Genomic DNA, 15,071 nt, shown 5'->3' on the forward strand with positions numbered 1-15,071 from the left:
TATGATGATGATTATACTAAAGTAATATCGGTGATGGTGATTATATAATTGATGATGATGATGTCAAAAACACCAGTAGTTTTCTATATAATTGTAAAATACAGTGAAAGCCTTGTGGTCAGGGCATGATATTATCTTCTACTGCCCTGTGTGGGCTTATAGTTACATTAACTTTTATATTCTCTGTAAAAGCTATTGGTCACGTTGTACATTACGTGTATCTACATAAAGTATACATAAAGCAGATTTGTGGTGTGTTCATTATTAATGCCGGTCCTGACCTACTTGTTCGCATAAATAATGAGCTGTTATTAATGAAGCACTCAGGCTGCTTAGAGCACGATGAGCTGTTTTTGTTTTTGTGAATGCGGAGGTCATCCTCCATGATGGGGAGCAGTGATGTATACCTGCATCCTGGCGAACACGTGGTAAATTAACAGGAAGTAGGGAAAGGTGAAGGATGACCTATTGGATTTGTGTGTTAACGTGCACAATAAGTGAAGCAATAACACCCTCTACAGGCTGTTCAGAGAAATATGCACAAAAACCTGAATCTTTAATTTTACTATTTTTTTCTGCTGTTCTCTCAAAGAAAAAAAAATCATCAACCAAAATGAAAAGTCATACGCTTCAGTGTTTTCTGTGGTAAAACAGATACTGAAATAAATTTTTATGCTTTATTATGTGCAGAGATTTACGTTTTTAGGTACATTTACCTTTAAATAAAACGACAGCTTTCTTGCAGTAGATTCAGTGTTTATGATTATTACAGTGCTCACTGGGTTTCTCTTATTTTGTACACACCATTTATGTCAATGATGTGAATATAAGCGGCTCATTACATAATAAACCTAAGGAAAACATCCCTATTAAATAATAACAGCTTTAGTAGATTCATAAGACAAATAAATAAAATAAGGGAATATTTAGTCAGCACGGTAAGACAAAGCCAGATAAACTTCTGGGATACAGATGTGTTCAGCTCTAGGGAAAGGTTTCACAGGTGGTGGTCACAGATCATTACTCTCTTCTTATCCCTCCTGACTGATTATTTTCCAATTTTGCTTTTTGCTAGTGTTCTTGTCACAACTGGTAGGATTAGACAAAGTTTGAACATGTTGTCCTGTAGGGACGTCCTGTCCTGGATGAAAGCATTGATGAGCTTTAGCTCTATTTGGTCGCCTTGGATACCCAGATACATATCATCCCAGAGGTTCCTGAGGCATTAGTACCTCCTTTATCCAGGAAATGCCTGCACACTCTTGCCACTGAATTTATGAAACGAGTGGACCATCAGTGGCAGATGTGTCTGTTCTGGTGTGCCGCCTGTCAAGCTGCGAGTACAAGTCCCACTGAAGTATAGCAGGCCCCCATGCCACCCTCATGGAGTCTGATTCTGATAGTTTAGTCAGAAAGATGCCCCTCAGTAGCCCAAGGATAATCTTCTAGCAGAGCAGATGCTGGTCCTGCTGCTGGGTTGATGTATTTCTATGGCCCTGTATAGCTCTCCTTATGTAACAGCACATCTCATCATTTAAGTTGATAGCTTTTATTCCTGCATTTTGGAGCTTTCATAATCAAATTTGACCCACCTGTGCACTTCTAGTGCCTGTAACAATGACAACTTTGTATGCGGGTATGTTTTATGGAGGTAAAATTGTGTGTGCAAATTGTGTTAATGTGCAAAACAAACAGTCCAGTTCAAAAGCAGTCTGTATATACTTAATAAATGATTGTGTACCTAATAAATAGGTCACTAAAATAGTATATTAAAGTATTATGGGCCCAGTGCTCAGCTGATTATCATCCATGGGGGAAAAAAAATTCTACACAAAGTGTGCAGCTTGTGACTCCATTCATTGCAGCGTAATGTTATTATGCTAAAAACGACTTAATGGAAATGAGAGCTAATGCTGAAAATGTCCGTGATACTTAAATCACATAAGCAATACTGTGTGTTTGTGGAGCATTAACTGGTTGGGAATTACAGTCCATTTTATACACAGTTCCCTATTTTCACAGTCTCAAAAGTAATCGGACAGTCAAAAATAGTTAATGCTATATTGTTGTTATTGTGCTTTTGTACTATAAGACAGGTTTGGAAAACTGTGGCTATAACTTGTATTTGAGCAGGTAGCATAATGATGGACACACTTGGTTTAACACAGTTTATTAGAAAAGCAGAGCGAGGCATCACAGTTACAGTACTGTGCAGCAGGCTTGAGCTGCCCCTCATTTCTCTATATTTTGTAAGGAAAATGTGAAATAGGTGCAGTGATTTATTGAAAGATGCACCATCACACGTGTATATACAGTCTATAAGGCAAAGACAGATTGTGTACAATTCTAACAAGCCTAAAAGTTAATACTTGGTACAACGACCTTTATTTTCCAACCAGCCTGAAGTCTGTTACGCAAACTTTCTTGTCATTTCTATAAGTAGTCTTCAGGAATAGTTCTCCAGGCTTCTTGCAGGACATTCAAAGCTCTTCTTTGGATGTTGGATGGTTCTTGTTTTGTCCTCCATCACGATGATCCCACACTGCTTCAATAATGTTACTCTAATTTCGTACCTCAGGGAGAAAACCCTGTTTCCCTTCCTTAAGAATGGCTTCTTGACAGTCATCCATCCACTGGGACCAATTTTGATTTCCTATTTCATAGAACATGCCTTTCAGATACTGTTAATGAAATATGCCCCGTTTCCAGCTAACAGTCATTTTGGGAGTCACTTTGTTGGTGCATAACTGCATTCACTATAGAAATGGATAAAGTGTGTGTTTTTATTACAGGCTGTTAGTAATAAAGTGCCCCTAACTCAAGGTCATCCGTTGAGTTAGGTGCCTTTTTTATGCTGGAATGATTGATGGGTCAGAGTTAAGCGACTTAACAAAATTAAATCATCAGGAAACGATCAGGAAATGAACTGACAATGAGTGAAAAAGCAGCCGACGTCCAAAGAAAATGCTGAAAGACGTTCAGAAAATTAGGAGCAAACTATTTTTAAAGAATTCAGGGATGGCTCAAGACTTTTGCACAGTACTGTAAATGACAAAGACTGACTCAGTTAGTCACTGCGTAAGCTTAGGTAGTCAGTGTTTGTATTTGGATTTGAAGTGTGCATAAATAACAAAGGTTACTTCAGGTTTTGTTTTTGCAGATTTGCACACTGATAAAAAAAAATGAGCTGAGGAAAGAAAAGGACAAACACTGCCTCCCAGTGGATAAATATGGAATCACAGGGTAAAATGTAAAAAAGGAAAAAGGAAAAAGAAAACTGTATGGCAGACATTTATTTTACAGATGCAACGCCCTTTTAACAAAGATCTCTAGCAGCTCCACCAGGAACAACATCATGAATTCATGTAATCTGGACATATTATATATATATATATCTAAAAATATAAACAAAAACCAGTGTATATAAAACAAGTATCTATGATTTCATGTTAGATTCTGGGTCAATGTATGGCTAAATAAAGAGTCAAAGGCATTTCAACATAATGTCTTGAATATGTTGCCTTTAGTTTGATGACAATCCGGTTTTCCTGCTGCCTTTGAAGGTGTCAAATGACAACATTACTGAAAATTAGAACCACATCTGAATGAACTGCCCTTCAACTGCACAACAGCGTTTGTCTGTAGGGTTTTGTGAGATGGAGCCTCACGTGTAGTAGTTGGGTAGGCAGTTTTACTGGCTTGTTTTCGATCAGTTTTAAGGGAAAATAAAGGCAGCCAAGTGTTTTTTGCAGCAAACAGTAACCAATAACATGCTCATAGTTTAACACAAATGTGAGGTAAATGAAACTCTGTAGAAATACAAACTGCAAATGACCGGACACATTTTACATTCTACTCTTTTTTACGTTTGGCTCTGAGTGCAGAGGTATTGCTGATTGTGATCATGAGCAACTTCTGAGCGAAATGTGTGCTTTTGAAACTGCACATCCAATGAAACATCAACCACAGATATTATTGTGCCTTCTGATATTATTGTTATTGCACTGATGTGATCTATACTAGCACATCTAGAAGGTCCTAAAACATGGCACACTCATTTAAATCACAAAAGGAAGCAAAGAAACAGCTGTGAGGCACTGGAAAGTAAAAAGCACAGGTACAGTAAAAATACAGTTCAAAGTAATCTATACTTGACCTTCTGAACATGAAAATAAAAAAAAATATTTAAATGTTTTTGAGATCTTTGCAGAAGCAGTGGCACAATGACCATTTTCTTCTAAAATCTGCAGATTTTGCAGTCGTGTCTGCTACAACAACAAACTCCCCAAAATCTTTTCTGACCTGATAAAAAAAAAACGTAAAAACAAACAACAACTTGCTGAAAATAACTGGTTTCCAAATCACTTGACCACGGTCGTAATGGTGCAAACTCACACTTAAATATCAACCTTGTATCTTAAACTCTGGCCTTTTGTCAATGCCTCGGTGACTCTTTAGTAACTGGTAGGTTACTAACCGCCCTTCAGCAGGGCGAAGAGGACACCTGATCATAGTCAGGACATTTGAGGAGAGCAGGGTAGCTGGTACTCATCTGAAGGGAAGCTTCACTCGAGATGTCTGAGGGGCTCCGTCCACGTGACCAGGCCTCCGGGTGGAGGAACTGACCAGAGTGGTCGGAGCAGTTGCTGAGGCGAGGACGGTAGAAGCTGGGATGGCGGGGCTGGTAGAGCTCCTCTGCTGCGTAGCGCTTCATGAACAGGTAGACTGACATGACGCCGGCGCTCTGCAGTGAGGAAGAGTCAGTTTATTCATAAATAACAATATGATCATTATGGCTTATAGCTTAAGACATTCAGTAATTAGCAATCTGAAATTATTAGAAGACAGAGAGAAGTATGTCCATTTATACACTCAGTACTTGGTTGGGACCATGAATTACTGCATCAGTGCATCGTGCCATGGAGGTGGAGGTGTCTGGTGGCTATGCTAAGGTGTTATTGGAGCCCAGGTTTCTTTGATAGCAGCTCTCAGCTTGTCTGTATTTTGGGGTCGGGTATTTCTCATCTTCCTCTTGAAAGATGCTCTGTGGGGTTCAGGTCAGGTGAGCTGGCTGGCCAATCAAGCGCAGTAATAATATGGTCAGAAAATCATTTGGTAGTAGTTTTGGCACTGTGAGCAGGTGGAAAGGGAAATTGGCATCTCCTGAAAGCTTGTCAGGAGATGGAAGCATGAAGCGTGGTAAAACCTCCTGGTAGAAGGCCACATTGACTTCGGACTTCGGACCAGCAGATTACACGACACCCCAAATCATCTCAGACTGCAGAAAGTTCACAGTGGACTTCAAACAGCTTGAATTTTGTGTCGAATCAGTTGACTTTGCATTACCACACTTCGATACAGCGCTGTGCAAACAGCCAGCCTTTTCAGCAGTGACCTTGTTGAGGGTGCTGTTCATAAGATGATATTTACACTGTTTGAACAGAAATTCACTCAAACTGGAAATGAAATGTTCTAATGATTTGTGATTCACCTCTGATGAGCTCATGAGCTATAAACACAAAAAAGAAACTAAACAAACAAAAACAAGAGTGAAACCAAACCTCCAACAAGGCAGCTCACTCTCTGGGCAGCTTTTACTTTGAAGGGAATGCCATTGTATTTTGTATATATTCAGTTTGTTTTCTTTGTTCTTTTTAAACATAGTTTAAGAAGCTGTTATTTTCCCTTCTGAAACCTATTTTAATATACTTGACACAATTTTGAGTAGTGCTTTTTTAATACAAACACAAAAAATGAAAAACCCAACAATTATAAAATTGTTCATGTATTCAAATTGCTGACTTGTTGAATGTATTTAAACATTTGTAACACATTAATGTAATGTACATTACACAACATGTACTCAAAAATGCTAACATGTTGTCATCAGTCTGAAAACCTGTTGTCTCCTCAATAAGCTCTATAAAGCATTTTCATTACTTTGACCTTCAGATCAATTGATTGACATTGAAGGAGAGGTCAGAGGTCAAATGTAACGTGATATTTTAAATCTTTAAATGGCACTTTCTATATGTTGACAACATATTCCACACTTAAGTTAAAAGGCTTTTTGTCAATTTTCGACCAATAAATCAGTCAATCTACATCTCTATGAATTCATTTAAAACTTTGGAGCCATTGTGTTTACAGACAGAATGACACGCAAACACAAAAACATAAGTAATGAATACAGGATAACTGAAAGTTACATTTTTTATCAATTCAGTAGTACATTAGAATAACTAGTATATGAATACTGTAAACATCTGTATTCATGCATGTTAATAATAATATCATAATAACTGTTTACCTGAGGTAATCCTGTATTTCCTCAATGTGAACCCTGGAGGGCAGTAAACACTCAATACTATGAGCACAGTCATTTTAAGGAGGAGATTTCAAAATAAAATCCTTCCTATTTACCTTCCTGTTACTACCACACATGCCAACAAGTGCACAGTGGCAATGAGAGCTCAATGTTTTTATGTTATCTAGATTTATTCATATGAACATATAAACATGTTTCTTCTTGAATGTTTTTTAGCGTGTGAACTGACGGATGCTGCATCCACAGCCGTGCCAAACAGCAGTAAAAGTCATTTCTTTTTTTTATGTTCAGCTTCTCACCTCAGTGAGCAGGAAGGAGAGGGCAGCAAAGGCAAAGGACCAGCCGTACTTATAGGAAAAATAGGCCTCACTGCTCTTCGTCCTGTTCAGCATTTCATCATTTATACTGGAAATGTACAGCACCAGGCCCACCACCAAAGCCAGACCTGAGGACAGAGAAACTGGATGTTAAAAAAGTAAAAGGGAGACACGACAGGAGATGATCCAGAGAAAGGAGGAGTTGCCTTACCTGAGAGGATAAAGAAGATTCCAGAGACAAATGCCAGGATGGTGCGGTGAGGGCGGACGTGGCCGATGTTGTTGAGGACAAAACCGATGAACATGAAGAAGAGGCTGACCAGAGGGAACGGAGTGGCTGAACGGATCATCTCTGAAGAGGAGGATAAAGAGCAGATGAAGGAGCCTGCTGTTTAACCACAAAAACACTAAACAAATGATCGAGCCAAAGAAGCTGAGATATGAAAAAAAATACTAAATACTTATAAATAAGAAAAAAAGCAGAATAAAAGTCTTTTAATGTGGAAATTGGAAAAAATTACATTTAGATTATCTTAATATCACAAAGGGAAATTAGGGCCTGTTTTGATCTATTTTAATTATACAGCAGTTTTTTAATTTGTCGTCTTTGATAGAAAATAGTTTTACATTCAAACTAGAGAACCACAGAAGAAAGAGGATGGAGAACAATGAGTCTTGAAATAAAAAAACTAGAATAAAATTCCCCCAAATGGAGCGCTGCACTGGAGCTCATTATATCGACTAAATGGAGTGATTTATCCTTCAGTTAAGTTTTGACATTGAGTTTTACTGAAGGACTGTCTGTGAAGAGGCAATAAGTATTCCAGGGAGGAGCAGGCGGCGACGTGAGGGTTCAGATGAGTCAGACGTATGTGATCTCACTGCATTCAGACTTCTGAACATGAGCTTATTGGAAAACAAGTTCTCAGACTGAAAAATGCCCCCAGCCTTTAATATAAACAAGTGCTAGTTGTGATTACTTTTTTTTGCCTAAAGCTGCAGCTGGAGGCGGTGTGTCCTGCTGGTACTTACTGAGCACGTTCACTGTGGACTCTGACGTCAGCTGGACATTCATTGGCATGATGTACTCGATGGTGAAGCAGCGACCTGACTCGTCACCTGCAAAGGAACGAGACAGCAGTGAGGGTGAGACTCATTCGAATTTACCCTCGCAAACATCGGACAAACAGATGTGCAGAACTCTTTGAGGATTAAAAGTCAGTTATTTAAATGACTAGAATTAAAGTGGAGCTTAAAGAAGGTTTAACAATCAGTGAGAACAGAAGCAAAAGGCTGAAACAGCCAGAGAAGAGGTCGGCATGTGGGCAGAGGCATTTTGAGAGACACATGGCAGCCAAAGAGTCCTAAATAGAAATCTGTGGGAGAATTCCTGCCCCATATAACTGACTTAGTGACAATCATATGACACATACTGACACAGGCTCACAACAGTTTTAGATGTGGTGGCAGGGATCTCTACTCATTATTTTTGCTGAATGATGTTTGCTCAGCTGCTCTTGGATGATCAGAAATTTCATAAATGAGCTGTAAATGAACTTATAATGTTGTGTAGTAGAAGTCTACCTCATAAGGGGAAAAAACCCTTTTAAAACATATTTTGGGGCAAAATTGTCAAACTTGTGAAATATTTTTTGTTTGTTTGTTTGTTTTTGAGCAGATTTGTTTGGTGATTCTGTGCATGCTTTCTTTATGTGAATGTGACCATTTAAATGAAAACAAGCTTTAAAATAATAGCTTGGTCGTGGGACACTTATCCATTGTAACCAAAGGTAGTTTTGAGACAGGAACTAGTTCCTCTAGTCGTTCCTGTGATGACCGAGTGTCTGTATGTGGGAATGTGTTGTTTTGTCTTATTGTGCTACTTATTTTCCACTGTACTCACTTAGACCTTCTCACTGTGGAGTCTTGGGACTCACATAGGGTAATACGGACATTTACAAAATGCTGTGAATACACAAACTACCCAGATGATTCTAGACAAAATATATGGACAAAAGTACTGAGCCATCCGAAATACAGAAGCTGCTCAGCCATGGAAACCCATGCCGTGAAGCTCCCGGTGCACAGCTTTTGTGCTGATGTTAATGCCAGAGGAGACCTGGAATGCTGTAGGTACTGCATCAGCAGAGGTTAGGGTACTTTTACACATTATGTAACCCTGTTCTATAATTTCACATGTCTGTCACGAAGAGTAAAAGCAGTGTTACTAACATAGAGAGGGACCAAAAGAGGACACGAGAAGGTTGGACAGCTACAGCTGATGGTACAAAAGATTATCTGATGTTTTTGAACAACATGGCTATCTTGTTATCTTGTTACAGTGACAGCTGTAACAAGATAACAAGATTCAAACCTTCACTAGCGTCAAGATTGGAGTGACTTTGTCCAAAATTGTCAGTTTTTGCATGTTCTGATTCCCAAAGAGGAGCGACAATAGCATAACCTGATGAAAATTGATCACAGTGCAGAACACACAGTACACTGCAGCTCTGACCTTGATAGTCACGCATAAGTAGAACATATCCACTACTTCACTGCAGTGATATTCCCTAATGGCCTTTTTTAGCTTGATAATGCTCTAAAATGCTACACAGTCATGACGTTGTGCAGGACAACGTCACACAGACACGAGGACTCATCCTCTGTCTCCTCATTGCTCTTTTTATCACTTTTACTTGTACTCGACACTTACTCACAAGCTCTCTTTTCCACTCACACACACAGTGATGAAGTAATTGTGAATGTGTGTGAATATGAATGCTGGTGGTTTACATGATGATACATCACTGTGACAGCTTGCTGCTGTCGCCACCTTTACTGTAGAGATGATGAAGATCTTGAATGTGAGAGAGTAAAATCCAGTGGCGTTATCTGTTCTACACTTTTGATTCATCCATGACTAACTGACAAATTTCAGGAGCACAGAGATAGCCGTACCCACATATTTCCTTAATTTTTAAAATCTAGTCACTAACCAGCCAGAAAGCAGACTCTCCAGAGGCCAGAGTGCAACGAGGTCTTGATGTCAGTGCTCTGGTTCAGAGGCATAATGACTCCCTCCTCCAGGTAGAGCCAGTAGTCGGTGCTCACTGCCACTCCCAGCAGCCCCAGGCCACTGATTGCAAAGACACTGCTCAGCAAAGTCAAGGCCTTCCTGCTGCATGCACTCATGGCCACAGCAGGGTGAGCTCCAGCAGCCGACGTAAAATACAGAATAATCCAAGCAGCAAGCTGGAGGAGAAAAAAGGGGATGGATGTGGCACTTTAAAAGAAGCTGGAAACAGAAACCACCAAAAAAGATGCTTAAAATAAAAATGATAATAAAAATAAAAAAAAACGTTAAGAAAAGAAACACTAAGAAAAAAACAAACTATAACCTCTAAAAGCTACGACCAAACAAAAGTTTAAAAAAAATCCTGTGACATATAAAATGTGAATTTTTATTTATTTTTAACAAAATTCAAAATGTTATTTACACAATTATGACAAAAAACCCCTAAAAAGCCTGAACCACAAAATAATTTCCAGAAAATTCTATTTATTGAACCTTCTGACAAATAAAAACAGGTGGTCATTAATTATAATTATTAATTTGCATATATGAGTTTTAATTTGAGTTATATTTTAACTAGCATTTTTTTTCTTTTGTAATCTACTGCTTAAAATATATATATTGTGCAATTTATTTAGGGTTCTGTTTGTGGGTTTTGTTTTTGTTTGTTTGTTTTTTTTAATAATGTAGAGCTTAGCATAAAGAAACTGGGAAATCAGCTCCTGTGACTGGCTACAAGCAACAAAATCTGCCTTCCACTATTTTGTAATTCATGTATCTGTTTATGAAAATTAGCTTGTTCCAGACTATTTATCTCAACTTCTTGATAAACAGACTGCCGCTCACTGCCTTGTTTGCAGCTAGCTGCATTTAGCTGAAGCTAGTATAAGACTGAAGACTGGGGGAGGACACAGTCTCTCAGTCTGTAACATCAGGACTTTGACGCAGTCTACAATGCCAGCTATGTTTAGCTAACTTTGTAGATTTGTTGAGTTTCCTTTGGTATTATTGTTTTACCGTCTGAGTTTAGCATGTTTTTAACATGGTTTTGTGTTGCTAGCAGCTGTGTTTTAATATTCTTTTCATTGTTCATTGTGCATATTCCTAGTTTTTACTTGTTTTGTTTAACAGCGCTTTGTGATTACTATATGTTTAACACCTGGATGGAAACAAGCTAGTTATTCATCTCCCCCCCCCCCAATATTTGTGCTAAGCTAAGGTAACTGCACACTTCAGGATGTGCTGGTTGTATTATTTGTTTATCTATGTATTTGTTTATTGTTTTTGCTGTTTATGAGTAAAAATTTCAGGCTAATATCACAAAATCTGGAGTTGAGTTGAGTTAAGTTGAGTTGGATATCATGAAATTTCAAATTACTCAGAAGTAAACTGAAAGTTTAAGAGAGTCAGTATTGTGGGACTCATAGCTTCAAATTTTGAGTTATTTTATTGGCAGAAACAAGCTTCCTTAAATAAAGAGTACGCGGTTCATGATGGAGTTAATGTTTATATTTCATCAGTCTGGCAGCTTTCCCAGTCTCAATTCATTCCATTAAAGAGCAATGTTCAGATTCATAAAACACCACCATAACTTCTAAAATCTTTGCATATTTATGTAAATACAAACTTCAACAAAGAGGTTTCCATTACAGAAACTGTGATGGTGCTTGAGGTGTGTCGCTGTGTGCCCCTTGACACTTTCAGAGAGAAATCAAAATAGAGAAAGAGTGGAAAAACATTGTAGCATTTTTTTTTCTTTTTACATTTGACTCCAAGTTTCATTATCACAGAAAATACTAATTCAGTCACGAGAATTAACTATCCAACCTCCCACAAAAAGGAAAATGAAGTGTGATTCAATAAAACCTGTTTGAGCCTCCAGGCAGAGGTACATTAAATGTGTCGCAGTCTGCTATGAATACAAACGGTCACTTTATCTGAAATCCAAGACGAGCTTCTGACATTTTACGGCCATGAATCCAACAGTGCAAGCCAGCACTGGGATCTGGCCGACTGATAACATAATGAGACATCATCTGAAGAGACAAGGTGATGATTTACATCCCATTTGGGAACCCCATGTGAATAATCTCCGGGTGGTGATAAGGGGGAAGGATCAAGTAGAGGACAGATATTAAAGGGGGCTAAATAGTAGCTAATTCACAGCATATTTATGAAACAGTTTTGCATAAATAGGAATATTTTCCCTCTACAAGCACATTAATCAGCATAAAGACTTCTTTTTGTTGCCCCTCGAGCAACTAGAGTTTAAGCTGCTAAAAAAGCCAGTGTCTGCTCTTTAAGAGATCACATTTTATCAGTAGAAACACCCTCCATATCATCTAAATCATCCCCCAACAAGGTCACCTCATTTACTCTGAAACAGCCAATATTCATATATCACAAGTCAGACTGTTATCCAGTACCATCCAGAGCATTTAATCACGTATTTTATTACTTAGTGACAGCAGCGTGCTGACAGATATTAAAGGATCAATACACAAACCGGGAACACTGCAATTACACGGTCAGGATTGAAAACACAGAGACCACCAGTACACCTGCAATCAGCATTATTTTAAGTAGAAATAGAAATCAAGATATTTGTGCAAAATCTGCTTCACTATAGGTCACATTTTTTAAAAACAAACAAACAAACAAACAAAAAGGTGAGTAAACAATAAGTGGACACTGGAATTCTTCAAATATGCAGTTATATCTTTCTGAAATAGTAATAAAGGAAAAGATTATTGTACAAATATAATGTAATAAAAAACATACTGGGTTTCTACATGACTATTATAATCTGTCATTACTTCACAGGTTAAATTCCTTTAGAGGGATGGAAAAAACACTCCTTTTAGCATTATCGCTCCATAACATGTCAGTGCACAATATTCACACTTCACTTATCAAACATGAAGGAGCTCTTTCATCCACAATCAACACTAAGCGTCCTCAAACGTCTCTTCTTATCCAAGATTGAACTCTGACCATGAAGGTTATAAGCACAGTTTCATTGTTACTCCTATTAAAACCAAACATGTTGTCACAATGAAGTAAACAGCTAAGATATGGGTACATAGTGAGCTAAGGAGTACTGTGTGCATAGACTTGTGTAGGAATATTAGACTCCAACTCAATACTCAAATGAAACAGATCATTGCAGGTAACTGGAATCAAGGATTAAAAATAGTTGACCATTTTAGATTAAAGCTGTTGATTAATTTAAAAAGAGAGAGAGAGACTTTATCACACGCACCTGTTTATGATCCGTCTGGCTCTTCCTGCACTCGGAGCAGAGATTGCGCCCAGAGTTGTGAATTAAAACCTCACTCCTGCAGTTTGCCCGCTGAAGGTCTGACTTACGGAGGAAGATCGGCGTTGCTCCGTCGAGTCGGTCACGAATTCGTTCGGAAAACTGTGTAATCTTTGGGTAGAGAGATAACGCATTGCAGACACAGTCCGTGAGATAAACTGAGACGGACCGCTGGTCCCGCTCTCTGCTGCGTGCTTTCAGAGAGAGAGAGAGAGCGAGAGGGAGAGGGAGAGAGTTGCATTGTTGATGTTGTGGAGAGAGAGACCTGCTATCAAAGCGAGTCCACTCCACTGCTAATGAGCCAACTGGTCAAAGCTTTGATTAACTCTCTGCGATGAATCAGTGAATTTAAGTCAGTGTGATGTCCTTTACATAAACTCACTCTGTTTCTATCAGGACCAAGGACAGCTCCAATCAGAAAAGGATAGAGTAGTTTATGTTCTGTAATGAAATTCTTTACAGATCCATGTTGTATATTATAAACTAGCATTTTATCCATTTATGGTCACGTCTTAAAGAAAACACACCTCCAATCAGGGATGGAAAAACTACCCTGATTATATTCTCACATTATTCGAACAACTAGTCGTTTGTTCTGCTGTAAAATGGTCTCTGTGATTCATATACACTCTCTGGCCACTTCAATAGCTGCACGGAGGATGTGTACACTGTGGTCATAAACGGACGCATCTGTACTCAGGTAGGCTGCGTGTTTAAAGTTTAAAGTACTCAGTTGGTGCCAAAAATTTGGTGCTAAAAAGTATCCGCCACATTATTTCACAAGCAGGCTGAACTATAGATACATGACATGTAATACATTTCATGTTGTTTACTCTAAATTCTGACCCTATAGCTTCGGACTTTGACAAGCAGAAATCCAGACTCATCAAACCAGGCACCATTTTTCCAGTCTTCTATTGTTCAGTTCTGATGAGGCCATGTGAATTATACACCCCGTTTCCTGTTCTTTGCTGACAGGAGTGGCACTTGTTGCTATCTTCAGCTGCTGTACTCCCTCCGCTTCAAGTTTCGACGCGTTGTGCGTTCAGAGATGCTCTCCTGCATACCTTGGTTCTAACAACTGGTTATCTGAGTTACTGTTAGCTTCTTGTCAGCTCAAATCAGACTGTCAGTTCTCCTCTGACCTCTGGCATCAACAGGGATTTTTTTTTTCAGAGCACTGCAACGTCTATAAGTCTAAACGTGCTGCCCTATGATGGGCTGATTAGATATTTACAGTGTCCAGATGAACCCAATAAAAGCGCCAGTGGCACTAGTTGGTTCAGTTTTTTGTTCTGCCTCTTTGTTAGCAGTCTAGTGACCACAGATTTTATGATATCGTTTTTTATGGATCATCTTCAAACTTCACAACAGTATTCGAGGCCTTGGGGAACATGAGTACCTTGGTTGGCTAAGCATTTGACCCTCGATCATGTTGCAATAAAAACAAAACATAAAAAGGTTTAGTACAGCACTTGTCCTTTGGGGGGAGTTGCGCTCTCTGAGGCTTTCTTGTATACTGTGATAGTGGAACAAAATAAACATATACAGTACATCATGCATAATTCAATCACTGGTAATTTAATCTCCTTTTCCTCAAGCCAAATAAGGGTGGCGGTGACATGATTAAATTGGTAGGAAATAAATAAAAAAACAAAAAGCTGTCTTTTCTTTTATGCATTATTTATTGTGAAATAAAGTCAAATGGGGATTGGTGGAACAAAAAGGTTAAAAGGTAAAGAAAAAGCATAAAGTAACACAAGTAACAGTGTTGAAGTTGTACTTAACCGACCTCTGTAAAGTGTAAAGTGCAAAACTGTAAAGTTTTGCTTGTAAAAGCTTTTAAACCACACGCCCGTGCCATCTGGCTTCTGTCAGGTGCGTACAAAACACACAGCGATGTGAAAACAATGCGGCATAATGTCATTCATGCGCTTGCTACTTTAGGCATTTCAGCGTGAGACAAAAATACTATGAGGCAAAAGTGAGAACCAGGAAATTTACTGCAATAACTTGAGCTGTGAGTCACACTGC

The 15,071-nt window shown here is 38.6% G+C and overlaps 1 protein-coding gene across 1 annotated transcript; it reads right to left on the minus strand.

Moving 5' to 3' along the window:
• Nucleotides 1–4,344: 4,344 nt before the first annotated feature.
• Nucleotides 4,345–13,115, minus strand: cacng5b (calcium channel, voltage-dependent, gamma subunit 5b). The gene is made up of 6 exons (XM_026165056.2): nucleotides 12,981–13,115; nucleotides 9,642–9,897; nucleotides 7,678–7,764; nucleotides 6,857–6,997; nucleotides 6,628–6,773; nucleotides 4,345–4,744 (listed from the first exon to the last, which is right to left on the minus strand). Exons 2-6 carry the CDS (start codon nucleotides 9,835–9,837, stop codon nucleotides 4,484–4,486), a joined length of 831 nt encoding a protein of 276 aa, XP_026020841.1. The 5' UTR covers nucleotides 9,838–9,897; nucleotides 12,981–13,115; the 3' UTR covers nucleotides 4,345–4,483.
• Nucleotides 13,116–15,071: the final 1,956 nt, after the last annotated feature.

This window comes from Astatotilapia calliptera, chromosome 4, assembly GCF_964374335.1.
Source record: "Astatotilapia calliptera chromosome 4, fAstCal68.1, whole genome shotgun sequence".
Lineage (NCBI taxonomy): Eukaryota > Metazoa > Chordata > Actinopteri > Cichliformes > Cichlidae > Astatotilapia > Astatotilapia calliptera.